At 33.2% G+C, this 27737-nt stretch overlaps 2 protein-coding genes across 9 annotated transcripts; one reads left to right on the top strand and one right to left on the bottom strand.

Annotated features, from left to right (window-relative positions):
• Window positions 1–2683: 2683 nt before the first annotated feature.
• Window positions 2684–14476, top strand: LOC106054583 (sodium/nucleoside cotransporter 1-like). 7 transcript variants are annotated; one of them, XM_056018225.1, is made up of 11 exons: window positions 2684–2791; window positions 4019–4794; window positions 7061–7205; window positions 7825–8016; window positions 8399–8560; window positions 9150–9275; window positions 9597–9733; window positions 9867–10032; window positions 10772–11035; window positions 12665–12845; window positions 13055–14476. In XM_056018225.1, exons 2-11 carry the CDS (start codon window positions 4367–4369, stop codon window positions 13066–13068), a joined length of 1815 nt encoding a protein of 604 aa, XP_055874200.1. In that variant the 5' UTR covers window positions 2684–2791; window positions 4019–4366; the 3' UTR covers window positions 13069–14476. The 7 variants fall into 7 exon arrangements, with proteins under 7 accessions (XP_055874200.1, XP_055874205.1, XP_055874203.1 ...); XM_056018230.1 differs by having other exon boundaries at window positions 2685–2791; window positions 4019–4320; XM_056018228.1 differs by having other exon boundaries at window positions 2725–2791; window positions 4287–4794.
• LOC106054605 (serine/arginine repetitive matrix protein 2-like) lies at window positions 13163–27444 on the bottom strand. Of its 2 annotated transcripts, none has more exons than XM_056018224.1 (10): window positions 27309–27444; window positions 23381–23534; window positions 22405–22619; window positions 21140–21270; window positions 20877–21040; window positions 17375–20199; window positions 16904–17226; window positions 15915–15986; window positions 15714–15793; window positions 13163–14644 (listed from the first exon to the last, which is right to left on the bottom strand). In XM_056018224.1, exons 2-10 carry the CDS (start codon window positions 23517–23519, stop codon window positions 14574–14576), a joined length of 4020 nt encoding a protein of 1339 aa, XP_055874199.1. In that variant the 5' UTR covers window positions 23520–23534; window positions 27309–27444; the 3' UTR covers window positions 13163–14573. The 2 variants fall into 2 exon arrangements, with proteins under 2 accessions (XP_055874199.1, XP_055874197.1); XM_056018222.1 differs by having other exon boundaries at window positions 23381–23529; window positions 27309–27437.
• Window positions 27445–27737: the final 293 nt, after the last annotated feature.

Raw genomic sequence — 27737 nt, 5'->3', positions numbered from 1 at the left:
GGTGACAGGGCCGGATTAGGCATAGGCAAACTAAGCAGCCGCCTAGAACCTCCAATTGGTGAGGGCTTCGCACAGGAATGTAAAAAAAAAAATAGAGAAAAAAATTGCGAAATTTTAATCCGATCTCAAACATAATAGAGCACTGTGACTTTATGTTTAGGCCTACATACTAAACGATAAACAAGAAACTTTAGGCATGTATTTCTTATAGTAATCGACGTCAGTGTATATGTAGTGAATAAATTCGGATGAATCTATAAAAGGACCAAAAACAAGATGACATGTCCAGTCACATAGGAATTCTAATTGGTTTGGTGGAGTTGTCGCGTGATCTCGAGTTGGCCCCGCTACAATCACAATCATTCTCTTGGACACTGCAGCAATGCGTTGATTTATTATTATTATTGGAATCAAAATGCAAAAGAATCGAAAAAGAAGGAGCAGAGAAAAAGATAAAAAGCAACTATTGATGGAAATAAATGTAGTAAATTATTGATGTTTCCTCGCAAGCACCAGAGATTCACCAACCTTATAATGACAGCATTTAAGAACACGCTCAACGCCATATGAAACATTAATGCCAAGATGAAAAATATATAGAATTAAGTCAAAGACGCTTTACTAAAATATGAAGATGCAGACAGTCAAACTAGGTTTTCAAGTTATTGAGAAAGCAGTTTATGACCTTGTGAGTAAGGTTCCCATTTCAGACCTTGCGATTTATGTCACGTGGCTAACACAACGACCAACCGCCTTTTCCCAACTATAGTCGGGTACCCGTTTGAGTCTTCACCGATATTCGAACTCAGGATCCCAGAAACCCGGATTCGAAAGCCAAGCGCTTAACCACTCTGCCACTGCGCCCTTATGAGCTTATGAGATGGGCAGTAATGGAGGATGAGGAGTTGTATTTGTTAATTGAAGTCCATTTGCATTAGATTTGTTTGTTGATGGGGGATCTTCAGATGCCTCGAATGTGAATATCAAGTACATTGTTTATGTTAATGTATATGGTAGCAGGAAATTTTTCGCATATAGAGATTCTTCTTTCCAAATTGTATAATTTATTCATTTAGTAATAGAACTTATCATCTAATAAATTATTCATACTACTTTCGATACTTAGTTAAACTGTACACAATGTTTTTGAGGACAGGTATTATTGGATACCCGTCATATGGCAAACAATTTGTGGACCGGATTGTTTAGAAATGCCCGGGCCGATTTTAACACACGGTCCGCCCATGATAGTCAGCGTTTTGTCCTCATGTAAGCTAAACAAAAAAAGTAGAGGCCTAAGAAAAAAAAGCGAAAGATTTTGAAAGACTTCGAAATAAATGGATAAAATCGACAATGTCAAGGACGCCATAGTGAAAGAGCTCTATGGACAATTATATAATAAAAATTGCTTTGTGCTTCAAGCAAAAGAGGTTTGTTTGTTTTTTTCTATAGCGCTAAAGTGCAAAAAATATATTACGCTGTTAATTAAAATAATTCGCTTATCGTGTACACTTAAGTCATTAGAGAGTTTGAAGTTGTTTTGTTTGTAAAATGTTTTGTTTTACATGTTTCGGATGTTCCTTCAGAGTTGAAGATTGTTTACTTCCTAGTCCAAACCTCCCGCAGAACGACGGGGGATGGGAGCGGGCAGGGTTTGAATCCGGGACCATCGATAAATCCAAACGACAGTCCAGCGCGCAAACCTCACGACCAGGCAACCATTCATTGTTTATGGATTAGCCTCTGTCATGGAGGCCTCAAAGGACAAGTTAACTAATTGTTTTTATCTAACTGTTTATATAGATGTGTAAAACAATAAATCGTGAAAGATCAATGTTCACAATTCCTTTTGCTCCGCTCTGGCAACTTGATTCTTTTTTCATCTGCCTACTTATTTTATTTTGTTTTAATGAGATGTGAGGCCCGGGGAACCGGTGGGTGAAGCGACGCGCTACGCCACTGCCAGAACGTTCAGAATGAGGCCCAAAATACCTCGAGATATGAATTCTACGTCTTGTAATCTAATCCACGGGACACATCATGGTGCAGGTCAGTGGTAGCTTAAGACTCTCTACATTAGTTCCCTTATCTCAACTCGTAATCAATTGAGAAAAAAATAAGAGACTAACACACATCTAGACTCTGTAGAGTTCATGTGAATTAACAGTCTTAACTAATTAGTTACATCGGAGAAGAGAGAGGGGTGGAAGAGGTGGGGGAAAAGAACAGAGTGAAAGAAAATATAATGAGAAGAGAAAGGAGAATTACAAAAGACTAAAATGTATGTAAGAGAGAGAGAGAAAGAGAGAGAGAGAGAGAGAGGGGGGGGATAAAGTTAAACAGAAGAACAGAAATGTGAAAAAAAAGATATAGTTAAATATAAGATAGGCCTATAAGTTGGACATACCATTTCTATTTTTAAATAACAGCAAAAAACAACAACAACAACAAAAAAACAACGAACTTAACAAATATGATATATTTCATTAAAAAAAAACAGGTTGCATTTCACCTTTTTATCTGCATTTTTCAAATTACTTATAGTATTTTCCAATAAATCTATGAGTATGTAATGGCAATTACATAGCAAACAAACCATACTGAGCAGGTAATCTCACTAAATAATGATTCCCAATTCGTTACGTCACTTTGTGCATACATAATTTAAATTGATAACAATAAAGTTGTGTTGCTTTACCAGCAGGCACTACAGTGTTTTTCTTCTACTGTTTTAGAGCATTGTTGTGTTTTTGGTTGCAGTTTTTAGTGCTTTAGTGCTTTACTTTTTAAAGTTGTGAAGATGTCTTTTTTTTTTTCAATGGACGTTTATCTTATCTTATATAAAACAGACGTTACTTCAAAAAAAGAAGATGATTACGTCCTACGCGTCATGCATTTTAACTAATGACTTAAATTCTGGGTTTTCCTTTGTAAAACTAATCAACTTTTAATTTATATTCGATCTTCGGAATTAGTTTTTATTCTAAAGAGTGAAAAAGTGTCACCGAGTTATATTCAGAGCTCTGGGGGTCGATGCGCTATAGCGGTTCTCGTAAAAGCTGCCTGGTCACAATCCATCACTGTTCTTCAAAATGCCGTTATATTGCGGACACCGTCACGGCCGAAGTGGTTGTAAAATGTTTTACTTGTTTCGGATGTTCCTTCAGAGTTGAAGATAATTTACTTCCTAGTCCAAACCTTCCGCAAGACGACGGGGATGGGAGCGGGCAGGGTTTGAAACCGGAACTATCGATAAGTTCGAACGACAGTCCAGCACTCTCATGATCTTATCACAGTTCTCACTCCCCCAATCTTTGCTAAGAATCTTATTGTACAGATGCCCTTGTTGCGAATGCCCTTCGATGAGGCCATGCTATTCATTGGCTCAACGTTTTAAGTTAAGCCACGTTTTCCCACAAAGCTTACGGTTTGCCAGCCTTCTCAGTACTGTGGCTTAGGGTTTGACACTCGCTCCCCATTGAGCTCAAACAACCCACATGCTTCACTACATCAAGGCTTCTTTAACTCCTTCTCTCCTAACCGACAATACCAGCGTTGATTCCACAAGAATGTGGTAAATAATTACGGAGAGAAAGAGTTAAACCGTTGGGCTATAGATTAGTTTGCATTTTTAACGCTTATGTTTCGTTTTTTTTTATGCTATGTTCTCATAGCGACTTGAGCTTACATGTTTGCTAACAATGTTATATTTATTAAACTATTGTTCTTTTTTTTTTAAACAAATTACACTGAGTAATTATCTTATAAATTACAGACGTTCCTTCACTACGTCCTACCCGTATCCATGTTTTAATCTAGTCGTGCATGTTAATTAGAGACTTAAACTCTGCTAAGTCATTGGTTTTCATGGCTGATTCAGGCAACCTGTTCTATTCTATTGGCTAATGGTACTAAGGAAGAAGGTGCGTTTTTACGAATTTGCCCTAGCATGAGGAATAAGAATTTGAATTTATTTTTGCATCTTCTTCATTGGCTTGTGTTTTTTTGTATTTGTAAGTTAAGTTCAGTGTTCCCATATATCTTCTCGAGATCTTTGAGCCTGTTTCTAACCGTGTTTGCATCTACCCGGCCAAAGCTTTCTTGCATGTTAATTAACAATTAAGTTATTAAATACAACACCTAGAGAGGACAGAACCATTCTAAGTATGTAGACCTACTAATGGTTCCCGATTCGTTACACCAATGTATGCATAACTAATTAAATTGATAACATATCTCTGACAATGACATTGTTTGTCTAACTACTCGATCTTCATTTGAGATAGAAAGATTGATGACAGAAAGAAAAATTTGGAAAGGGTAAAATGTTTTAGAAGATAAATGTAATGAAATAAAGATATTGACAATGGATAACAATCAGGAAACAGCTGCCGTGGAAATAGAATTTGTGTCTTTTTCTAATAAAGCAGGTGCGGAGGAAAGAGAGCACACCGATGTAAACACCAGTGACGAGTGTTTTGAAGAAGATGAGGAGAATGATCACAGATGTATTACAAAATTGTATCTGCTCAGGACTAAAGTTATCGCCTCTTGTGGGAAGTGTAGCCGTGTGTTGAAAAACGCTTTTTATTTCATAGTTCTCTGTCTTTATTTGAGTTATTTCACGTATGCTCTGTATCTTCATCACGGGGAGAATAGAGTTACCGGACTTATTGTTATTACCAGCATACTTTTTCTGGTTTTATTGATGAAGGGACTTTCCAGGTTTGACCCAATAGACAGATTCAGTTTGTTTCTAGGCAGACACCCTGCGCTTGTTAGGCATTCTCGAGTGTAAGTAGATCTATGCGTTTTATTTGTTAAGTAATTGCACACAACAAGTGTAGTATTTTTTTAAGGTTAGATAACTGCTTCATTCTACTGCAGGGGAAGAGAGCCAATGGAGTTCTGGTCCTTTCACGCCTCATTTTTTTTAAAGAGTATATTATATATAGATCTAGATCTATTATAAAGATAAATATACACACACATACACACATCAAACTAATTACCTAACGATCGCTCCTTTTAGATCTAGTTCCTCTATTGCGTACATGTAAATTCTGTAACTTGCTAGCCTGAAAAATTTACTCACTACAGGTACTAATGTCTTTTTCGATGTCGAACATTTTGCATATTTTGAGTCATTTATCCGAGATCAAGTTTATTAGACATCTATAAATAGCCCGGTGAACTTAACTGATCGAGCGTGTCACTATGGGTGTGCGAAGTGAGGGGATGATATCTTTATGCAGACGACAATAAATTGCTAATCAAAGATTGTTTTTTTTTTAAATTATTTTGCTATAGACCACATTATTTGTAAAATAATGAACATTAGATAGATCCAGATACCCGAATGTGCTTCCGCATGTTCAACAATAAAGAAAACTTTTACTGGAAAATGTTTTGCAGGAAGAGGTGACCGTTAGCTAATCGAGCTATGCTCGCATAGCAGAAATATTAATTCTTTTTTGAAGATCTAAATGTTGTCAGTGTATTTGCTAATTCTTTTTCAACATCTAAATGTTGTCTGTACTTGTTTTGTTTGGCAAGTTTGTACACGTTATTGTCCCACACCCATTCTCTGATCAAGCTGAAACTAGATACAACTATTCATTGGCATAGGCAAGACATTATTTTTTTTTTTAAATTAGCCAATTAGTCAATTAATTATTTTGTTTGATACCAACAAGGGAAATTAATTCTCCAGTTTTTACATATACAGTTTAATATATGGAGTTTCGTCCACTTAGATGATGAAACCGCTATTTCTCCCTCACCCATTGTTAGATCAAGTTGAAACTTTAAACAATTATTTTGTTTGTAACTAACAAAGCATGCAACAATTTAAAAAATAACCACTCAACAAATTAATTATTGGTTGATATCAACTAAGGGAAATAACTTCTAAATTATCGAGACTTATAGTGGTAAGTGCAGAGTTCTTTCCCTTAAGCTTTGTTGTTGTTTTTTTAAATAACATTTTTTAATAGGTATTTTGCTCCTTTCCTTCGTATATTTTCTGGTATCCTTAAATAATTTTCGATAGCCTTAGCCCAAACTTGTAAATTTATCTTCATAGAAGTCTATATTATTGAGAATTATATTTGTAAGTGCAGAGTTCTTTCCCTTAAGCTTTGTTTAAAAAAAAAAAAAAAAAAAAAAAAAAAAACATTTTTATAGGTATTTTGCTCCTTTACATATTTTCTGGTATTCTTAAATAATTTTCATTAGCCTTAGCCCAAACTTGTAAATTTACCTTCTTAAAAGTCATTGGACTGCCTCACTTTACATCGAAACCTTATTAAAAATGTTATTAACTCTACATGACCTAGTAATAAATAAAATGAATAAGCCCCTTCCTCATGGCCAAAGATGAACAGTGACTCATTTTCTATGATCCCAAAGATTGCCATAAAGTCTTTTTACAAAACTTACTCACTCTTTTAGCCTGTCTGGTAAAACATTTGTACAATTCTCCTAAACCATTCTTGGATCAAGCTGAAACTTTGTACAGTTATACATTGACAAGACATGAATGAATTAAAAAAAAAAGTAACCAATTAGACAATTAATTACTTTTAACGCATTATTGCATTGAATAGCTACAAGGGAAACTAATACTTTATTATTCACAGGTATGGCTAAATTTGTTGGGTTTAGTCTCCTTAATTAATTTTGTATTCTATTTTCCCCTCACGCATTTAGTTATTTATTGTACCTATCAAAAATTGAATCAATAAACAAAAATACTCAATAAGTCAATTAATTATTGGTCATTAATTATTTTGCATGATATTGAATAAGGAAAATAGCTTGTATATTATTGGAAGATCTATTTTTATGATGGAGTTCTTCCCCTTTAGATAAGCTTTTGTTTATAAAGTTTTTTTTTTTTATTTTGTTTGTTTTTTATTTGACGTAGTATAATTTGTTTAACATATATACTTTTTTTTAATTATAAAAGTGAACATATTTTGACTTTCGATATTCAATTTAGACTAGCACATGTAGAACTGCAAATCCTGTTGAAATGACTTAATCTTTATGTCCACAGTTTTATATATCTGGCTTGTGTGATCATCACATGTGTTACTTTAGTAACCGAAGTAGTTCTTGTGCAACCAAAGAGTTTAATCTCTGTCACAGGAATTGTTGCCATTTTGACTATTTTCTTCCTAACATCAACACATCCACATAAGGCAAGTGTGACCTAGATTTAATATCACATCACATATTACTTTTGTCAAAGTCCTAATGCTGTTGTTTTTCTAAAATACAAAAACTTCTTTATAATTGTTCTAAAAATAGAGTCGAAGACTATTGGAACTTCCATCTGCCTATCTGAATTGATGTTCTGTCTGGGAAGGATCCAAGCAGATGTAACTTGTTGCATTCCTATTATTTACGGCTTTATCCTAAGACACTTGGGTTAGAGGCAAGGCCAAAGGCTGAGCACACTGGGGAAACTCACCCATTATTCTAAATATATAAACAACTATTAATTATATTTAAATAAACACAAGCTATATTTATCTTTTGATTTGAAAAAAACAAGTTTTTAATGTGCATTCTTTAATGCACAGGCCATATATATATATCAAATCAAAAAAACTTTTTTATACCATTCGAGAGCAGTATTTAACTGTTTCAAAATCTCTATAAACTCATACTTGTAATTTTGCTTTAACATTAGTACTAATAAACTGAAGACAAAATTATTCTCTTACATTTAATAATTTAACCCTTCTTTCCCAGAGTTTTTCAAATTCTTTAAGTAATTGCACATTGAATTTCAAAAAAGAGAGTTTTCCTTTTCAGATATCGTGGCAGCCTGTTCTCTTGGGTCTATTTCTACAGTATGTCTTTGCACTTGCAATACTGCGACTTCAGGGCATTAGAGAAATGTTCGTCTGGTGTGGAGATGTGGTCAAATTGATGGTCCAGTTTTCCAAAGCAGGAGGAAAGTTTTTATTTGGCTCTCTATATACAAATGAAGGTTTTGTGTTCCATGTAAGTAATATGTAAAATGTTTCCAACCTTTTTTAAGATTCACAGTATTTTAATAAGACTATAATTCCTTTTATTTTTTTTTATTATTAGCTTTTTTTTTTTTTTTTTTTTTTTTTTTTAAATTGCCTTAGAGGCTCTTAGAGCCATTGTAATCAAGATATTTCTGTTAAAGAGAAAAAAGCAATTTGTAGGATTAAAAGACTTTTGATAATTCTTAAGTGTCCGCCATTAAACATGGTGGTCTTATGTATGCTTTTTTATAAATTACAGAAAATTCTTTTAAAACTGTATCCAGAACTTATGCAGATCATAATTAGTGCTAAGATTTTAACATATGGAACACAAACTTCATGTGCATCTAATTTAAAATATATATTTACAGTTGATTCCACTTATTGCTTTTGTTATTGCAATATTGTCAATATTGGAACACTTGGGAGTTCTCCATTCTTTGCTAAGAATTCTGGGAAGGTTTCTAGCATTTTGTACTGGAGCATCACCTGCTGAATCTTTGAATGCTTCTGCAAATATCTTCATGGGGCCTGTAAGTTCTATCTTTTGTTGAATCTCATTCATTACATAAATAGTATATCAAATTCTGCTAAGGGAATGTAGGCTTTGTAAGCCTATAGTTAAACATCATTATATTATTGAACCTTATGAAATCACTCTGATAAAAAAATGTTTCCACCTCACAGGGCTAGACTTAAATTATAATTTATTCTATCTATAAAGGTCTGTTTGAAAGTTCACAAGGTCAACTATAATAAATGACTTTGTGTATTTAGTAAGTAATGATTGGGAGCTTATGTTAAAAAATATATTTATATTTCTCATTTGCAGGGCAAATATTGTACCTGCAATTTTGAGCTTAAATCATAAATATTTTACAGGAGAGTATAGTTTTTACTGCAATTCAATTCCCTCCTCCCTCCCTTACTGTATAGGGGGGAGAGGGTTATGGTCGAAGATAGAACTGAAGTAAAGCGATGTTGAATGAGATGATAGAGACAAACTAACCAGTTGAGAGTGCTTATCGTGAAAAAGTGACTTTATTTGCTTCACTTTTACTATACATTACATAGGTTTCATAAATAAGGAAATGGATCTTATAGTTTCATGACATTTTACAGATAGACTCTCTGATGGTCATACGTCCTTATCTAAAACATGTCACAGAATCAGAACTCCACTGTCTAATGGCTAATGCAATGTCTACCGTGACTGGAAGTATCATTGGACTTTATATTTCCTTTGGGGTGAGTTGATTTGTGAATGATAGAATGTTGGTTGCATTTGTTATAGCCACTTTCATTTTTTTTCAATTATAAATGACCATGTCTCTTAGATCATTTAAATACATGTTTTATAATACATCATAATATTCATATATCATTCGAATCTTGCCAATTTTACCACTAAAAGGCTCATCCTGTTATTTAGAGTTTGTTTTTGCTTTTTTTTTTGCATTTTCTTGCAATCATTTTCTAATGTGTCTTTCATTAGAAAAAAACAAACGTGTTAAAATGTATGAATCATTCATTTCAGTTCTGCTCATTTGAAAACACTTTCTCATTAAGATTTCAGCAGACCATCTACTGGCAGCATCTGTCATGTCAGCTCCTGCTGCACTTGCTGTTGCTAAGTTAGCTGTTCCAGAAAGATCCAACAAGACAGATGTTATTAAAAGGACTGAAGCAATGATTCCTGTTAAAAGGTTCTTGCATTTAAAAATAAATACATTTTTTTAAGAAACAAAATACCGGTATTTAACATTTTTGATTCAACAGAAATCTCAATGCATTTTGTTTGTAATATTTGTTTAAAGTTGTAATATTATTTTCCTCTAGGTATCGCAGTGTGATGGATGCTTTTTCTAGTGGTGCTGTTTCATCATTTACACTTGCTGGCTCCATACTGGCCAATGTTACTGCTGTAGTCAGCTTCATGGACATGATCAATGCAACATTGAGATGGCTTGGAGAATTGGTGAACATTCAGAATTTTACTTTACAGGTAACTAGATCTAGTAATATAATTCTTTGTTTCATAATTACATAGTAACAAAATATGGCTCACATTTGTAATATTTATTAAATATAACATAAAATCAATAAAGTATATAAAAAAAACTATATACAAGTCAAAGAACAGTATTATAAAATCTTTATGATTTGCCATGTTTAAAATTTTTAAGGAATTAACCACATTGGAATAGTTTGATACAATACTAGTTCTATATATCTGATGTCCTATTATGTAAGACTATGAAGTGGTAATAACCTAATTTACAGTGCAAGATTTTTAACCAAAAGTTGAAATCAGTTACACACAATCATGTGCACATGGCAAAAGTTAAAATACTATTTGTAACCTGTTTAGTAGACAAATCTTACAATTATAAGATATTAGTACTTTAAAAAGATTTAACAACTAATAGTATGTGGCCCATTGTTATGTGCAGAACTGAGGCTATAACCTTTTATTATCCACAAGCAAGATATGTACAACTTTGACATCTCTAGTATCGAGATCTTACTTTCTTGTAACATCCTTGTCTTAAGAACTCATTTTTACATTTTGAAGATTTTTTTTTTTTAGAAAGAAAACTTGTAGTGATAAAAACAGAATAAAATTTGATTACAGCATATAAAATTAAAAATAAATCATGTGCAAATGTTAATTAACAGCAAACTTGATTTAAGAAAACAAAAATTTTAATCTGTATTATTTTAAAATTTTGTTTCATCAACAGTGGATATGCTCCTATCTCTTTTATCCACTGGCATTATCCTTAGGCGTGGATCCAAGTGATGGTCACAGAGTTGCAGAACTGCTAGGCATTAAAGTTTTTATCAATGAACTAGTCGCCTATGCTAAGCTTGGGGATTTTAGAAAGAATCGTTTGAAGTTTGAGGACTACATCAATCACAACTACACAGACTGGTATTGGAGTGACACATTTGAGAACGTTCATCTACCTACCTGGAATATTACACTTACAGAAGGCTTTTTGTCAGTGAGTTGGACTTTGTGGGATTTTTTTTTTCAAACTTACATATTGGGTATAAAGAATATACAATTATTGGCCTCCTTCAGTCATAGAATGACTATGGTTCATCTCAAACACTTTTTCATATGGCTGTGCAGCCCTATTTTGGAGAGACACTCACGTCCACATATATTGCATGTCAAGGTGGCCTTCGCTTTTCTTCAAGAGCTGAGGCCCATGTTTTTGAGCTGTCCATAGCTTTCTTGGTCACAGTCTCTCTCCAGCTAGTGCGGTCTAGGGTTATGTTTTCCTAATGGTCAGTATTAATGTTCACTGATTTTAAATCCCGTTATATCACATCCACATAGCGGAGGTGAGGGCGACCAGTAGTTATTGAGCCAGATGCGAGTTGTCTGTACAGAATGATTTTTGGGATGTGATTGTCCTCCATCCAGTGAACATGTCCTAGCAGTGCAGGTGGCGTTGCCTGAGGAGTTTAAAGATGCTGGTAAGGCCCGTTCTCGCAAGGGTCTCAGTATTGCACACTCTTTCTTTCCATGTTATTTTCAATAAACATGCATACATGTAACCCTGCCGGACCAAGTAAAACAAAGGATGTTTGGGCCACAAGGCCTTCATCAGCTACAAAACAAACAAAAAAGAAGACAGACAATTAACGCAAAATAGCTTTTAAGTTAACTTATCTGTCAGATGGAAAACAAACTTATTTACATGTCAGGTGCCCTCCAACCTCACGGGATAGACAACCAACAAAATATTATTTAAAATGAGATGAAGACTAACCCTCCACCCTTTTCCCATTTATCTTTGCCTGACATCACCACCCCATTCCGATTTCCAGCGCTTTTACACCAGCGTATCTCATTTCCTTTCTGTCTCAATAGAGAACAACATCAGACAGATAAGTTAACTTAAAGCTATTTTGTGTTGTTTGTCTTCTATATTTTTTATCTGATGAAGGCTTTGTGGCTCAAACGTGCTTTTTTTTTATTTGGTCAGGCAGGGTTACATTTATGCATGTTTATTGTATTTTCTATACACTCATTCAGCAGTAAATCTTTGTTTTTTTAGTCTTTGGGTCTAAAGACTAAGTAAAACAAAGACAAGCTTGTCAAATTGATGCATCTTGTGATTTTTGCCTCAGAACTTTCTTTACTACAGCAATAATAAAACCATGTCTGTAGTGGAGTTAATTATTGTCAAGCATGTCCCTCTCTTCTACCTGTCAATTCCTTCCTGAGTTGTAATTATGTTTGTTCAGTGGGCCATGTAATAAAATTTTTAAAAAAGTCATTTTCTTCTGCATCTAAGAAAGACCAATCGTTATATAAGGCCTGAACACTGACCTGCATCGTCAAACCTGTCGGCAGTTTAGAACCATAGCTTGTTGCCACGTCACAAGTCTGTATGATGTGACGAGCTATTGGTCTAAGTTGCCTACAGTTTATGACGTTGCAGATCAGTGTTTAGGCCTTCTATAACAAATGGTCTCGATCTAGGAATCTCACCCAAACAAAAACACTATTTATTAAAACCACTAAATTAGAAATGTTCTGGTGAAGAGCTATTCAAAACAAATGTTAATAATTTTTCGATTCAACAAACTTTTCTAAGGATATATTTTCTCTTGTGTAGGCACGTTCTGAAGTAATCACCACATATGCTCTGTGTGGCTTTGCTAATTTCATTAGTGTAGGGGTCATCATGGGATGCTACCTAGTTCTAGTTCCACATAGAAAAACTGTTGTCTTCAAATATGTGTTTCGCTCCATGGTAGTAGGCCACTGTGCTAGTTTCTTAACAGCATGTATTGCAGGTAAGCCATTACATCATCTTTCTGCCAAACCTTGAAAGTTCAACTTCATGTATATAATATACACATATATATATATATATAACTGCTTGTATATCAAACCCTCTCTAATTAAATGATGATATTTTTAAAATAGATTGAATTGTATGAATTGTAAGTACCTATGTGAAAATTGTTCTCAATGTTCTTGTTTCAAACTTATCTATTCCCAGGCTTGTTTCTATAGTCAAGCTAAACCAGTAATTTTTTTTACAAGACAACTATTTTAAAGTTTGTAAAAATGAATACATCTACTTCATAAGTAATAAAAATAACAGACATTTGATATTGTTCATGGTATTTATTCTGCATTATTCACATGAGAATACACACAAGTAGACACCCTTACAATGGGTGAACAATTGCCAATCTTAAAAAAACAAAAAAACAGAAGAGAAAGAAAATAAATAAAAGCGCTGATGATTTTTTCTACTTGAATTAGAAATGTAAAATGGATGAATTTTGCATCATTTGATTATTATCTTCCAAACTGCAAACAGTCACAGGGGAGACTTTAGAGTTAATGAAACAGCCTTTTTAGAAGTAACAAAAACTTTGGATCCTATTGCTGTGTAACAAGGAAATGGTCTACAAGTTACAAAATATTTTGCTGTAAATATGTCAACGATGCCAAAATTGAGGTAGAATCTGAACATAACAAAAATTTGTTTTTAAAAAAATTTCCTGACAAGAGTTTGAGTGCAATGACCATGCTCATTTGCTTTTAAAAAAAAAATAGCTGAATAAAAAAATAGTTCACATGTAACAGTAAAAAGGCAAATTAACTACATGTGAGATCATTGATAATATGTCCACAGAATTCCTAGAATTATCCATTCCTCATGGTCTAGAGTAAACATGTCACTTCCTCGCCAAGTATTACATCAATCAACAAAGTTAAACCCATATAATGGCAAATAGAAACTTCACAAGCCCCCAACTCCTGATGAAAGCTATTATATTATAATTGATTTTCATTAATCTTCAAAACTATAAGCAGTTACATAACAATACTGTAATTTTAAGGTAATGTCTCAGAAATGCTTTTTTCGATAAATTAAATTTCAACTTTGACTTGCAATACTTTATTGAGAGAGAGAGAGTTAACTACACACAAACAAGCATCGATCACACTTCATTCCTGAACAATTCTTAATTTTAGTTGAAAGTAAAAGGTTTTTTATCATGCATGAGCCTGTCATTTGAAATTATACATTACATAGAAGTTTTTTTTTTTGTTAATGTTCTTCAAGGTAAACAAGAAAGGAAACCTGTTGCATTATTATGCTCTGAGAAGATTTCTCTCATTTGAGACTGATGCTGCACACTGAAGAGTTAAAGAACAAACACACACAGCATTCTAGCTGTGAACATTTGAATATACACACACATTATTTACAACAGATATAACAAAAAAAAACATAGAATTAAAACTGAAAATGTTTTCATTTTACTCAGTCTTAAGAGTATTTACATCTTTTTCAAAGAGAAATTCAAAACATTGACTGATTTATATTTCTGGCAATTCAACAAGATGAAGAGACAAAAGTTACATCATAATAAAATAAAATTCCATGTTGAATGGAAACTTTATTTTTAAAAAATATAAAAAAAAGATTTACAAGAAGCCTTGCTTACCTCACCCACCCACCCTCTCTAATAGCCCCCTTCCCTTTATAAAAAGCTTAGTTCTTAGTTCTCTTCTTGAATGGACTGATTGTGTAGAGACTCCATAGTACTTTGTAGTGCTTTCTTGGTTTTACCTGCAGATAGAAAACAAAAACAATTTCAATACATTAGGGTCTTGTTTTGTAATGTTATATAAACAATTCTTTGACCTTCTAACCTCATCAAAGTCTTTTAGGTCCTATAATACTTATAATTTACATAAATGATCTACAACTGCAAATACAACAGCATTAGTCCTAAATCAAAGACTATTTGAAGACTATTGCATAATATATAGATTTAAAAAAAAATACTGAAATTTTTCAAAAGGAATCAGATTGTTAAAAGAATCAAATTAAAACTCCCAGAAAAAGAATTTAAAAAAAATTTTTTTAGAAAAAAATTAAGCATGATAAATCAATGACACAAACTGAATCTGCAAAAAAAAAATTATTAAAATTAATGTTTCTTAAAAAAAGAAATGTTACTATAACATGCCCATATTGAAAAGTAATGAAACAAAATTGAGCATTGAGGCATACCACAGGGAGTATAAGACTAAGAGTAACACTATTGGTAGAATCACTTCAATTCAAGACACTGTAGGACATTTATTATAATGTAAAGTCTATACATAAAGCACTTAAAGGTGACTTACAAATAAAAAAGCACAACCTGATAAAATACTCAGAAAGACACAGGAATATAAATACATTTGATGTGCTCCAAGCTAACAAGCATTTTTTACAAGATAAATAAATATTCCACATTTTTGGTTAATTTTTTTACTTTTATAGTTTTGTATTCTGAAATGTATCACCTTTATCATTTCAAACATTTAAATTAAGAAAAGTTTGGATCAGGATACTTTATGGTAAATACTGTTCTCTTAAAACAAAAATAATATGAATAATACTAGTACTAGTAATAAAATACATTAAGTTTATTAATTTTGAGTTTTTCGTTATCTCTTTCAAACTAGTAGTAGTATTAACAATAGCAGAATTAGATATGTTTTCAAACGATTATAGCTCTAGTTATTTCCTTATCCTTATTTAAAATCTTGATACAAAACAAAAAAGGATAAGATCTTTGCAGCCGAAACAAGAAAATCAATACAACAGTGTGTGCCTAAAATGTGACTTTAACAGAAGATTTTCTTACCTCTAATTTTTTCTTTATAGATGTCAATGTTTTCAGAGGAACAGTAATGAGATGAAATGGGATCTCCTCTTCTCAATTTTCTAAAAGACAAAAAATTCATTAATAAAATAATATTACATTTCTCTTTTAAGTTAAACAAGAGGGCCTAAAAAAAGGATTTCATTAAAATTAGTTATTAATTATTGTACTAAGAATACTTACGCTTTTAATGAAAACTCAGAATAGTTTTGAACTTTGGTGGCTGCTCTCCTTTTTTTCAATTCAGGCACATCACTATTAAAATAGGTCAACAAAATAAAAATTGGCTTCAGTTGAAAATAATTGTTCAACCTAATGGTCACATTGTAACAAAGAGTCTATTTTTATGACCTTTTTATCAAAATCTAACTATATAATTCAAGGGTACACAAAAAGGACATGTTCTTGAAAGGACAACATTCTCCCGCCCTGAGCAGGCGTCAGTGTACAAAGGTGAGCGCTGTGAACAGTATAACCCAAGTCGCTTTTTTAATTGACGATGATGAAAGCATCGGGGGTGCGGTGGCTAAGTGGTTAAGCGCTCAGCTTTCAAACCTGGGGTCCTGGGTTTGAATCTCAGAAAAGACAGGGATTTTGAATATCAGAATTTTTACGGTGCCCCTGAGTCCACCCAGCTCTAATAGGTACACTTTAGTTGGGGAAAGTAAAGGCGGTTGGTCGTTGTGCTAGCCACATTACACCCTGCTTGTTAACAGTTAGCCAGAGAACAGATTACCTTATCATCTGCCCCATAGATCGCAAGGTCTGAAAGGGAAACTTTACTAACTATATAATAATGGCATAACAATGCTAACCAATTTTAAACTATAATAAATAATGGCAATCATGTTCAACTTAAGGGCATTTCCAGGAGCACAGAACTAAGAATATTTTTACTATCCCAAAAGAAAAATTTACCATTGAGATATAAATGTTATATTTAGATTTATCTAAGATTTCAAAGTTGTAACTATAATAGTGGACAGTAAGAATTAAATGAATAGTTTTATAGAAAAATAAATACCCTAAGAATATTTAGTTGCCAGTAAACAAGGAAGAGATACAAACTAAACTTGAAAATATTTGAAATAACGGTACTACTTGATGCAATGTACTAGGCCAACTACATATGATTGTAACTTAACAAGCAAAACTACTAATTAAAACTTTACCTGTTGGTAAGATCTGGATTTGATCTTTTAGTTTTTAGAGCAGGTGACGTTATAGGTGATTTATTATGTGTACTATGCTGTGTGTTGGGATCAATATCACCAAGAGTTTTGGTGTTGACTTTAGCATGGTGACTAGTTTTTGGTTTTTGGGGGATGACTGTTTTTTTCACCATAATGCTGGCTTGAGGAGATGCATTTTCATTCCCAGAAGAGCTCTTTTGTTGATGGCTATCACTTTTAACATTCTTTGTCATTTTGGGTGTTTTTAAATCTTTAACTTTAGAAAGTATTTGGCTGGTAGCCTTTTCAAAGCTATCTCTGTTCTATTTAAATTAAAGAGAGAAAAAAAAATTATTAAAAGCTCAAAGACAATGCAAATAAAAAATGTATAGGAGTGACTGGAGTTAACAGGAAATTTCAGTCACTACAAAGACAAATAGATATATACATTTCCTAGATATTCATACTCACCAAACTATCCTCTTCCAATTCAACTTCGTTGCTTCTTGACACAGTATCAACTGTACTTCTGATTGGTGAAGGTAATAACTTTGTTTCCAATTGAGGACCAATTAGTTTTAAAATTTCTTTTTTGGATTTTTTTGTGTGAGGTGAATATTTATTTGTGCTATGGAACCTCTCATCAGATTTGTTTTTATCTAGCTTTTTTTGAGTGCAGGTCAATTTAGATGCTTGTACATTTTTGTCTTTTACAAGAGAGAACTCAGCCACTGTTTCTATTTCATCTGAAATGCTCTCTTGCTGTATAAATTTAGGGACAGGAACATTTTTAAGCACTTTCTGATGTGTATCATGCAAACCATTGATAGATTTTGACATCCCATCACAAACAGTTGAGGGTATGGGATGAACTTCTGCAAGTACTTCAAAGCTATTGGAACTTTCTAGAGAATTCGTCCTAGACCTTGTTTTGACGGCAGGTTCCTGAGATTCAGTTTTCACAAGATCTTCCTTGTTCACACTGGCCTGTAAAAGAACCTCTGCATTATTGTTGTTATTGGCAAGATTCTTCACCTCGGAGCTGAATTTTCGCCTTTCTCTTTTCTTCAATTCTTTGATTACTGCTTTACCTTTCTGAAGACCTAAAGAAATCTTTTTGGGCTTCTCAAACTCTGAATCCGTCTCATGGATGTCAATTTCTTTCCATGGCTCTTTCTTTGGTGTACATTGCAGCCCTTCATTGTTTTCTGCAGTCGAAGATTCTATTTTACTAATACGTCTGGGACTGTGCCAGGCTGACTGAACAGATAATCTCAGGGACTTCTGCTGATCTGATAGAAAAGATGTCATCCTTTTTGTTAAATTAATAGTGCTAACATTTTGATCTATCTTTTCAATGTCCACATCATATTGCTCCTCTGTTCCTTTTTCATGGTTAGAAAATATATACTTTTTGGATTGCCCATTTCTTATCTCAGAATTTGGAGAACTTTGCTCTTTGGATTTACTTTTGGATCTACCACCTTTAGAAAAAGATTGTATATCAGAAGGTAACATTGGGCTATCTCTACTCATCGATCTTTCATGTTCAGAAAAAGACTGAATACCATCAGACGGTAGCGCTGGGCTCTTTCTACTTTTTGATCGACCGCGCTCAGAAGAAATTTGATCAACTGAAGATAGAACTAGACTTTTTCTACCTTTTGATCGACCACGCTCAGAAACAATCTGATCATCTGAAGAAAGTACCAGACTTTTCCCACTTTTTGATCGACTGCGTTCAGAAACAAACTGATTATCATCTGAAGATAGCAATGGGCTCTTTCTACTTTTTGATCGACCACGCTTAGAAATAATTTGAATATCTTCTGAACACAGCACTGGACTCTTTCTACTTCTTGATCTACCCCGATCAGAAACAGATGAAATATCCTCAGACGTGCTTTTTCTATTCCTTGATCTACTGATAGAGTCGGGAGATAAAGCAGAGATCTTTCTACTTTCCGAGTAGGACCGACCTGTGTTTTCAGCATTTTCTTCTTTACGCTTCTTACTGCGTGACTGAGATCTTGTTCTAAGATGTACTTTAGATTTAACTGGACTAGGACTACATTTCAAAGGCATTTCATATTCTGGCTCATCTCCTAAAAGTGAAAGAACATCTTTGGGTAAAGCAACAGTTTCTAAATAATTTTTCTCTTTGCTACTCTGACTCTGCTTGAATGTATTCAAGGATGGCAATGGTGAAGTGGTGGACACGTCACCAGTTATATTGAAAATTGATAAATCTTTTGATTTAACATCTCCAAGACCTTTGGGAGTTTTATCATGAAAATCAAATATACTTTGTGGATCTGACTCTGAAAAACTTTCCGACGTGTTGTTCATCTTTTTTTTCTTAGATCTAGACTTGGTGGGTGGAACCACTGGAAGATTTTTGCGTGTACCATCAGGATCTTTCCTGGACGCAGCAAATAAGATTTGCCCAGGTTTTCCTCTCCTAAGTGTAACAGCATCCGGAAATTTCTGATCGACCCATTCAAAATTATCAATGATTGGTTCCTCTGATTGACTTATATCATCAGCCTGTGTTGTTTTCTCCTTTTTAACATCTTCAATTGAAGATTCATTGATATCCTCAGTGTCTGGCTTTCTGACCTCCACTAAACTAGTGGTTGCTGGAAGAGTGTCAGCAGTGACCAACTGAGTCAGTTCCATATCCACTACTGAAATGTTTGTACAATTTGCAACAGTTGGAGGTTGATCAGCAGAATCATGATTGGTATAGGAGAAAGAAGGATTAACATGACTACTGAAATTGGTTTCAATAGCAGAAGGTGCAACAACACTTAAGACACCAGGGCCAAGTTGGCCATTAAGATCATTGTTCTGCTGTGCAAACTGAATTTTCTTGATCATTTCCAAGTGATTATTAACAAGGGCAAACTCATTAGTAATTATAGGTGCATCAATTTTAGGACTTGATTTTAACAAAGTCAGAGATTTTACTGTTTTCTTAGCTGATTTCATTTTTGATTTTGGTGATTTTTTCTTCCCATGCAGTGCCTTCAATGAGGTTGACTTATTCTTTGGACTATCTTTGGGAGTCAAAGTTTTAGATGGTACTTTGGCATCAGATGATTGGTCAGTTTTGGGAGTAGTTTTAGGTGAAGTAACTAGAGACTTAGCTGGAGTTAAAGACTTCCTTAGTTCTGGAGTTAAAGACTTCCTTATTTCTAAATTGTTTTGCTCAGATTTTCTTTTCCTTTGAACAGGAATACGAAGGGGTAACTTTGAGAGAGATTTTTCTTGAGTGCATGGAGCTCGTTCTTGGCCTGAAAAATAAAATTGTGTAATTAAATTTCTAAAAAGAAAATAATATGAACACATTTATGTAATATGCAATTCATTAGTATGGCAAGTATAAGAAAGAATTTGAAATATTAAAAAAATTAAACATATACAACATAGACACCAAATTTTAGTTTTCTAAATAAAGCTCAAAGTTACAAATAAATATTCCAGAAAGATAAGCTAATTATCAAGCCACTAAGTTCAATATTTCTTGCAGAAGAGTGTTAATGATAATAAAAATAACAGTATAACTTTAGTGCTCTGCTTTGTCTAGTTCAAGTCTGGATGAGGAGCATTTAGCATAGGCCAAGCAAAACCTGTGAAATGTCCATTGCTACAGAAATGGTAACCATTGAACATAAAGATAATTTCACATGCACAAGGGTGGCCACAATCCCCAATAACAGTTCAGGATCAAATCTGATAGGACGCCTGATACATGACAAGAAACCAACCCTAATTGGTATATAAGTAAATACCCTGCACCAATGTTGTTAGCACCTTCTTAGAAGACCTAAAAAAAACAGGGCACCAGCTGTGAAGATACTGTTGTCAGTCACCTACAACTTGCCTCCCTATTTACCAAACAGTGATGGAGTCTAAGTATGAAACTTACATAAGCTTTGATGCTTTGTGAAGACAAAAAAAAACAACTAACTTTTTTCTCTAGCATCATATTCTTGGAGTCCATCCATTGCAGGTAAAAGCATGGATTGCTCGTTTATTAAAGACAAATCAAGTGGTTTATTTCTTTTATAGATAGGCCCCAGTACTTCATCATCTACTTCTTCAAGCGGCTGGATACCAGAGAAACGTGAGGGGCTGTAAGATAAACACACAAAAAAAATAATAAAATAATGAAGTAGAGATGATTTTTGTTGAATTTAAAATAATAGTCCATTGTACTTCTGTATATCTCACCTGAAAGGCAAGTCTAAATTGAGCAAGGATGTATCAGAGAAGCCAGAAGTGTCAGATGTTACTTGAAGAATATTCTCCAGAAGCCCATTAAAAAGGTCACATACATCACTTTGTATTTTTTTTATCCTAAGCTGAATGGGGGAAAAAGTATAAAGACTGTATGGCTTAACAAAAATTTCAATCACATTAAAACCAAATTAATAATCCAGAAGAAAATAGTTAGAAAAGATAAGTATAAACAATAGATTGACATCAATAGTAAATATATAATCAGTAAACATTCTAAAATAGCATGAGTAAAAAGAAAATAAAAAAAAAATAAGTTGAATATTGGAAGATATATCTACTCTATGCATATAAAAAGAAAAGTCTATTTAAAGACACAGGATTTTAAAGTCAAAATTATTGACAAAAAAGGACAACAGAACAAGATAGTAAAATGTAGCTGTTCACTTAATGTGAAGCAACATGAAATTTTGAAAAATCTGAAAATTTCACATTGGAAATCAATACCCCTTAAACACAAACAACAGCATGGAGTTTATTAATTAATCCTTTACCAGTGATGGGAACAGACTTTGAAAAATTTTTAAATCTCTAGATCCAATAAATTATTATAAGATCTATATTCTATCAGACTTACACTCAGTAACTCACTATACTATAGTATAGTCATGTAAAGTAGGCATACATCTATATAATCTACACAGATGGCGGTTAGGTCTACCAGATCTAGATATCATAATAGATCTAGATGTCTAAATCTAATCCCATTTGAACTCATGGAAGTCGGCAAGCAGGGTTCAAATTAGAAAAATCTAGGGGCCATCCTATCAACAGTGATTAGGCATAGCAGATGGGCATCGTGATTATAAATTATGATACTCTGATCTGATAGTGATGCTTTTCTGAACTTTTCAAAAGCTGGCAAGCAGCCATTGAAGTCTAGGCGATCTAGATAATAAGAATTCAAATTAAAGAAACTAGAACTAGGAAAAATTTTGATATTTTTTTTTACTAGAAAATAGGATCAGGAGAAATTTTCGGAATTCTGAAAATTTTCAAAAATTCCCATCACTGCTTTACAAAAAAAACACATTGACAATTTGTAGGAAGCATTAAGGTTCAGACTTGTGTTATTTTTAGCTTCTCTAAAATGGATTACATTTCCTCTAGAGCAGACTAACATATAGAGGTTTCACTATGTTAACAAAGATAAGCATTGAATACATTATAACAAAGCCTCATTAGAATCAAACTACTACCTTGTATTGCCTTTCCACTTCTTCTTTGATATAACTTGGGGAAGATGATATTTTTCTCTCCAACTCTAAAATATATTCTCTTAGATCATGATTAGTTTGCAAAAGATAGTTGCATTTGTCTTGAGCAATGCGGCATTCTTGCTTCCATCTCTCAAGACCATTTGCTAAAGATCTATTGTTAGTCTGTAGTGTGCGAACATTTCGAGTGGAATTCACTATTTGTAAGAGGAAAAAAGAAGAAATCAAACTTTTAACGAATGATTGAGAGGAAAAGATAAACTATAAAAACTGTCTGTACTAAAATAGTATTATGTTGAAAATGACTCCCAAAGAAAATTAAAATTATTAATAAGACTGCCCTGCAGTACCAAGTTTTATGATTCTAATATATATATTTTATTTTATCTTGTTAGTATCCTTTGAGTATTGTTCCTATTTTAAACCCTACAATCATTGGGGTAGATAATGTAATGCTCATCTGTTTCTGTAGACAACAGTTAAGGAGGGTATCATAAGGAAAGCAGGAGGTTTTGGCGCTGCCGTTTTAGCATGATGGTTGTTTGGCATTAATTGTTTTATTCACATTATATATGTTCCTTTTATTATGTCTTTAAAAAGAATGATACATGCTATGTTTTGTATGTGTCAAGTTTTAACATAGTTTATTATGTAAAGAACAATTAGATTACCAACCACTCTTACTTTCCCCAAACTAATGACTACTTCCCATTAAAGCTGGGGGACTCAAGGATGACATGAAAATCTTTTTAAAAAAAAACAGACTTCACTGTGATTCAAATTTCTTAACCATTATTTCAAAGCCAAGTGGTTTACCACACATGCTCTATTTGTTTTAAGAGATATTTTTTTTTATTTAGTTGTATCATTTTTACCAGTGAAATTTATACATTATTTCTCAAGTAAAACTATTATTATAAATCCCAATGATTCCAAAAATAGCCCCACTTCTACTTACAGCTCACATTGATGGCAGCTTTCACTTTCTTTTGGTAGGCATTTGATGACAAAGATGAATTTAAGATGGTTGGTTTCTTTTTCAAAATTTTCTTCAGCTTTCTTTTTTTTAAACCATCAGGTTTAAAAGGTGTGTCCATGTTGTTAGTGCTGTACTGGAGACATAGTTTAAACGTTAGACAATATGAATCAGTCAATAAAATTAATTTAGCACTAAATACCTCATTTTTCACCTAAAACCTAACAAACTTGAAATATGATGAAAACAAAGGGAAGGAATATCAATAGTTTCAGTTTTATTTTTTAAATAAAGTCCTAGTTTAAAAAGCATAAAAACTTATAATGCAATAACAAATTTACTTAGATTTTAAGGTGTGCTATGTTTTAAATTAAATATATGGGTTTTTTTTTATGGTTAATCTTACTATTCCACCAAGAGTAGTCTGTTAACTTTAGCTTTTTTCTTTCCTAAAAGCCTCTAGTCTTGTTTTTACTAGTCACATCATTGTCTTTAAGTCAAAACTTTCCCTTCTATGAAACAAATAACTAATGCTTAATCGTGCCATAACACTGAACATGTTGGCATCCTTCAGTCGTAGAGCAAATATGGTTCATCTCAAACAAGTGAGATGAAAGCCTGTGCATTGTTTATGGTCAGAACGATGTTGCCCACACAGCAGTTCCCACTCCCTCCACGAAGCTGATGGGACCAAAGGAACAGAATATCCAATACAGTTTGATATAAGTAGCGCCGCAGGCTCTGCCAGGCTGTAGCACAGTGTGCCCAATCTGCAAGGGTCACCAGCTCCTGATTTTTCCCCAAGGTTGTCTCCTGAAGCTTTTCCCGTGTTTGGGTATAGCCGCAAGGCAGCGGAGGTTTGGATTCAAGAGTTTTCCTTCTCCTAGATGGGTAGCCAACCAAGGCTTATGAACCCCCTCTTGCCCAAAGCTTACTGGTTTAGGCGCCAGTTTCTTGCCTTTGCGCCTTCTCCTGTCAGATTGAATGCATCAGATTGCAATCTAAGTAGCTTAAATGTTTATGTTGTAGTACCTACTAAGACAGTCTAGAGTCTAGATATCTAGATAGATTTAAGATTACTCTAGTCTAGAATATCTAGAGTAGTTTTTATGCTATTCGGACACCTAATGGCCAAAATTTCAAAGTTTGACTTTGACACCGCATTATTTGACAATGGTTCAACATAGAAAAGAAAATGACGTACAAAATCTTATTTAGTTTAAGGAGAATAAGGACAACTACTTATATTTGCACTATTTATTATTATATTTAAGGTCAAAGAGGCCATGTGTGTTCATTTAATTGAGACAAATTTGACACATTATTTGATTCCGGACACCACATATTTAGACAGTCTCTATACTCTATATTTAGGCATCAATACTCAGATTTTAATTCTATATTAACATTAACTTAATTTTAAGATCCCCAGGCATAGCCCTTCACATGAAATCATTATAAGATGTTTTCAAATTATGCATAAATATGAACACAAAAAATAAAAATATGAACACACTTATATTTATTCCACCAAAATTAGGTCACTGGGATAATGACTTCTACACGGACTTTTAGACTTTTATTTTATGTTTGCATGATTAGATGTGTGTTGAATGTTTGTGTTTTTTGTTTATTAATTTAATAAATTTCTAATACAGATGATCATTTGTAGTATAGAACAGGTTAGGGTAGCTATTCTTGCCTAAATAGTTGAATCCTCTATATTCTCTCTATATAAATCTAGATCTATCTAGTAGGTCTAGATCTAGGCATTTAACTTCATTCAATGTACCAAGCTCACTCCAAACATTTGCCCATTTATTCTCTATAAAAAACAACAAAAAACAAACAAATATAATTATAAGATCATAAACATTGATGTCCAAAACTGGCTGTTTGAAATAAATTTTGGTAAGAAAATCGTAATTCAATTCAAACACCCTATTATATTCTCTCTATATAAATCTAGATCTATCTAGTAGGTCTAGATCTAGGCATTTAACTTCATTCAATGTACCAAGCTCACTCCAAACATTTGCCCATTTATTCTCTATAAAAAACAACAAAAAACAAACAAATATAATTATAAGATCATAAACATTGATGTCCAAAACTGGTTGTTTGAAATAAATTTTGGTAAGAAAATCGTAATTCAATTCAAACACCCTATTAATTTTTTTTTGTATGGAATCAAACAATTTGGCTTATGAATAAAATAAAACAGCTCCAAAAACAGAATTTATTGGCGGGCTCATTAGCATAGACTTAGCCAACCAAAAAATATAGCCTTAACCCTAGGAAGAGGTAAAGTCATCCGGGTAACATAGGAAAACACAACAACCTGACATTTGAAATTCTTTTTTCTTACATAAAAAAACAGCTAAATGGAAGGAAATTAGGTCAGAATCATTGGAAAATGGACAAGCACTATATACAGCATGCTGGGGATATATATTAAAATAAAGATTTAATGACCATAAAAACAGTGAGTGTCCGAATTCATGTAATATCCGCATTAAATAAACTACTCTAGAGTAATTTCCCTCTAATGAACACCTGCTATTTTCTGACATTAACGAACACCCCACAATCTTTTTTAAAATGAGCCTCTTTTTTGATAGCTATGACGAAACTTTTTATCAGTGCACAATCCTGCTCTTTCTCTCTCTTTTTTTTTCACTCCTTGGCGCTCTAATTATTGATTGACAAGGCTAAGTAAATACCTTAACATAGCATGATATCATCAACACAGAATCAGAATTTTAAAAAGTAGCGGGAGGGACAATTATTGATCAATCAGGTACCAAATTAGGTCACATTCACTGAGTGGAGTGAGCGGGCTAGACGCGCGGGGTCGCACAGTTTTTTTTTGTTTTTTTTTGGGGGGTCTAGGTATGGTTCTTTGTAAAGTTGAGGGTTTAGTAGAGAAGGGACCAATTAAAAGAGGGAAAAGCAACACTAATTTGTCGGTCTTAGTTGATTTAAAAAGAAATTGATATTAAATAAAAAATGTAAAAAATTGAAGATAATATTATTTTTAAATACAATAACATGAAGTGTTCGTTAGTCTACAGATAGTGTTCATTAGTGTACAGAGCAGAGAATGGTGTTCGTTAATGTTAGTGCTGGACCTCATTGACCCTCTTCAACATCATATTTTATTGTAACTATGTGTAGCATGCCGTAACAAAACAATATAGATAGCTATTTTTATTGACAAAAGGATGACAAGTTAAATAGTTTATATATATATAGAATATAGATGTTTGTAGTTTTTTCCTAGGAATACAGAACTATAAAAATTCAAACGTAAAAATTGTGGCGGCAGCGCTTAATTTTAATTTGTTTGAAAGAGGGAAATTACCATAGTACATTAACATACCATAGATTCTAGACTTAGAATTATAAACTTATTAATTTAGACTTGTCTTGTCCATCCATAATAATGATAATTCAATGAGTCTAATAAATAAGTCTTGAAATTTATTTCAATGATTCACTCACTCTGACTACTCTGAGTCACATGTGTGATTAGTTAGTGTGATTGAAAATTGAGTGAGTGTGAATAGATCTAGATCTAGAATTGTTATTCACTTATTGTAACCTTTGACAAAGTTTCGTCGACTTCCGAAGTTGTTTGTAAGATTAAATTTATAAAGTTTCGCGAGTCGTTGACTTTCATTACTAATACTTTCAAAAGAGACAAAAGAAGCGATGAGTAGACAGTTAAAAGACAGTATGAGTAGAGAGTAAGAGAGTAGTCTGACTGAGACGACTGAGACTGAGTGAAACAACAGTGACAGTCCACATTCTCATTCATCATTCATTAAAAAAAGTGATTCATTGAATGATAGATCTAGATCTAATTAGAATCTAGATTAGATCTAATCCAGATTAGAATTTAACAAACCTAATTGATGATTGCAATACACTGCGTTAAGCCATAAAAGAATATTTTGTCATAAACTCTGATAAACTAAATGAAAATATTGACTGGAACTCCTTTAAGTTTAATCAGACATCTTGAAATTACCGCTTTTAAATATTTAAGGGCATTGTGGGCTTGCTGCTAATTTTGGAGTTGGGCAAGCCTATAGACGTGTATGAAAATCTAGGTCAGTGCGATCGCAAGACTTTCATAGGTTATCTTATCTTCTTATCTTATATAATACAGACGTTACTTCAAAAAAGAAGATGATTACGTCCTACGCGTCATGCATTTAGTCATGCATATTAACCAATGACTTAAATTCTGCCAAGTCACTGGTTTTCCTGGCTAGCTCAGGCAACCCATTCCATGCTCTAATAGCACTAGGGAAGAAGGAGTATTTGTACAAAT

The sequence above is a fragment of the Biomphalaria glabrata genome, chromosome 1 (genome assembly GCF_947242115.1).
Source record: "Biomphalaria glabrata chromosome 1, xgBioGlab47.1, whole genome shotgun sequence".
In the NCBI taxonomy this organism is placed as follows: Eukaryota; Metazoa; Mollusca; class Gastropoda; family Planorbidae; genus Biomphalaria; species Biomphalaria glabrata.
This window is presented reverse-complemented; position numbering and strand designations above follow the sequence as displayed.

What these genes read in the sequence shown, in the direction of transcription:
- LOC106054583 (XM_056018225.1), top strand. Translation starts at nt 4,367, where the DNA reads ATGGATAACAATCAGGAAACAGCTGCCGTGGAAATAGAATTTGTGTCT. An exon ending in ATGAAGGTTTTGTGTTCCAT is followed by an intron (nt 8,017 to 8,398) that starts GTAAGTAATATG and finishes ATATATTTACAG; the next exon opens with TTGATTCCACTTATTGCTTT. An exon ending in TTCAGAATTTTACTTTACAG is followed by an intron (nt 10,033 to 10,771) that starts GTAACTAGATCT and finishes TTTCATCAACAG; the next exon opens with TGGATATGCTCCTATCTCTT.
- LOC106054605 (XM_056018224.1), bottom strand. Translation starts at nt 23,519, where the DNA reads ATGGACACACCTTTTAAACCTGATGGTTTAAAAAAAAGAAAGCTGAAG. An exon ending in AATTTAGACTTGCCTTTCAG is followed by an intron (nt 21,041 to 21,139) that starts GTGAGATATACA and finishes TTTATCTTACAG; the next exon opens with CCCCTCACGTTTCTCTGGTA. An exon ending in ATATGATGCTAGAGAAAAAA is followed by an intron (nt 20,200 to 20,876) that starts GTTAGTTGTTTT and finishes TTTATTTTTCAG; the next exon opens with GCCAAGAACGAGCTCCATGC.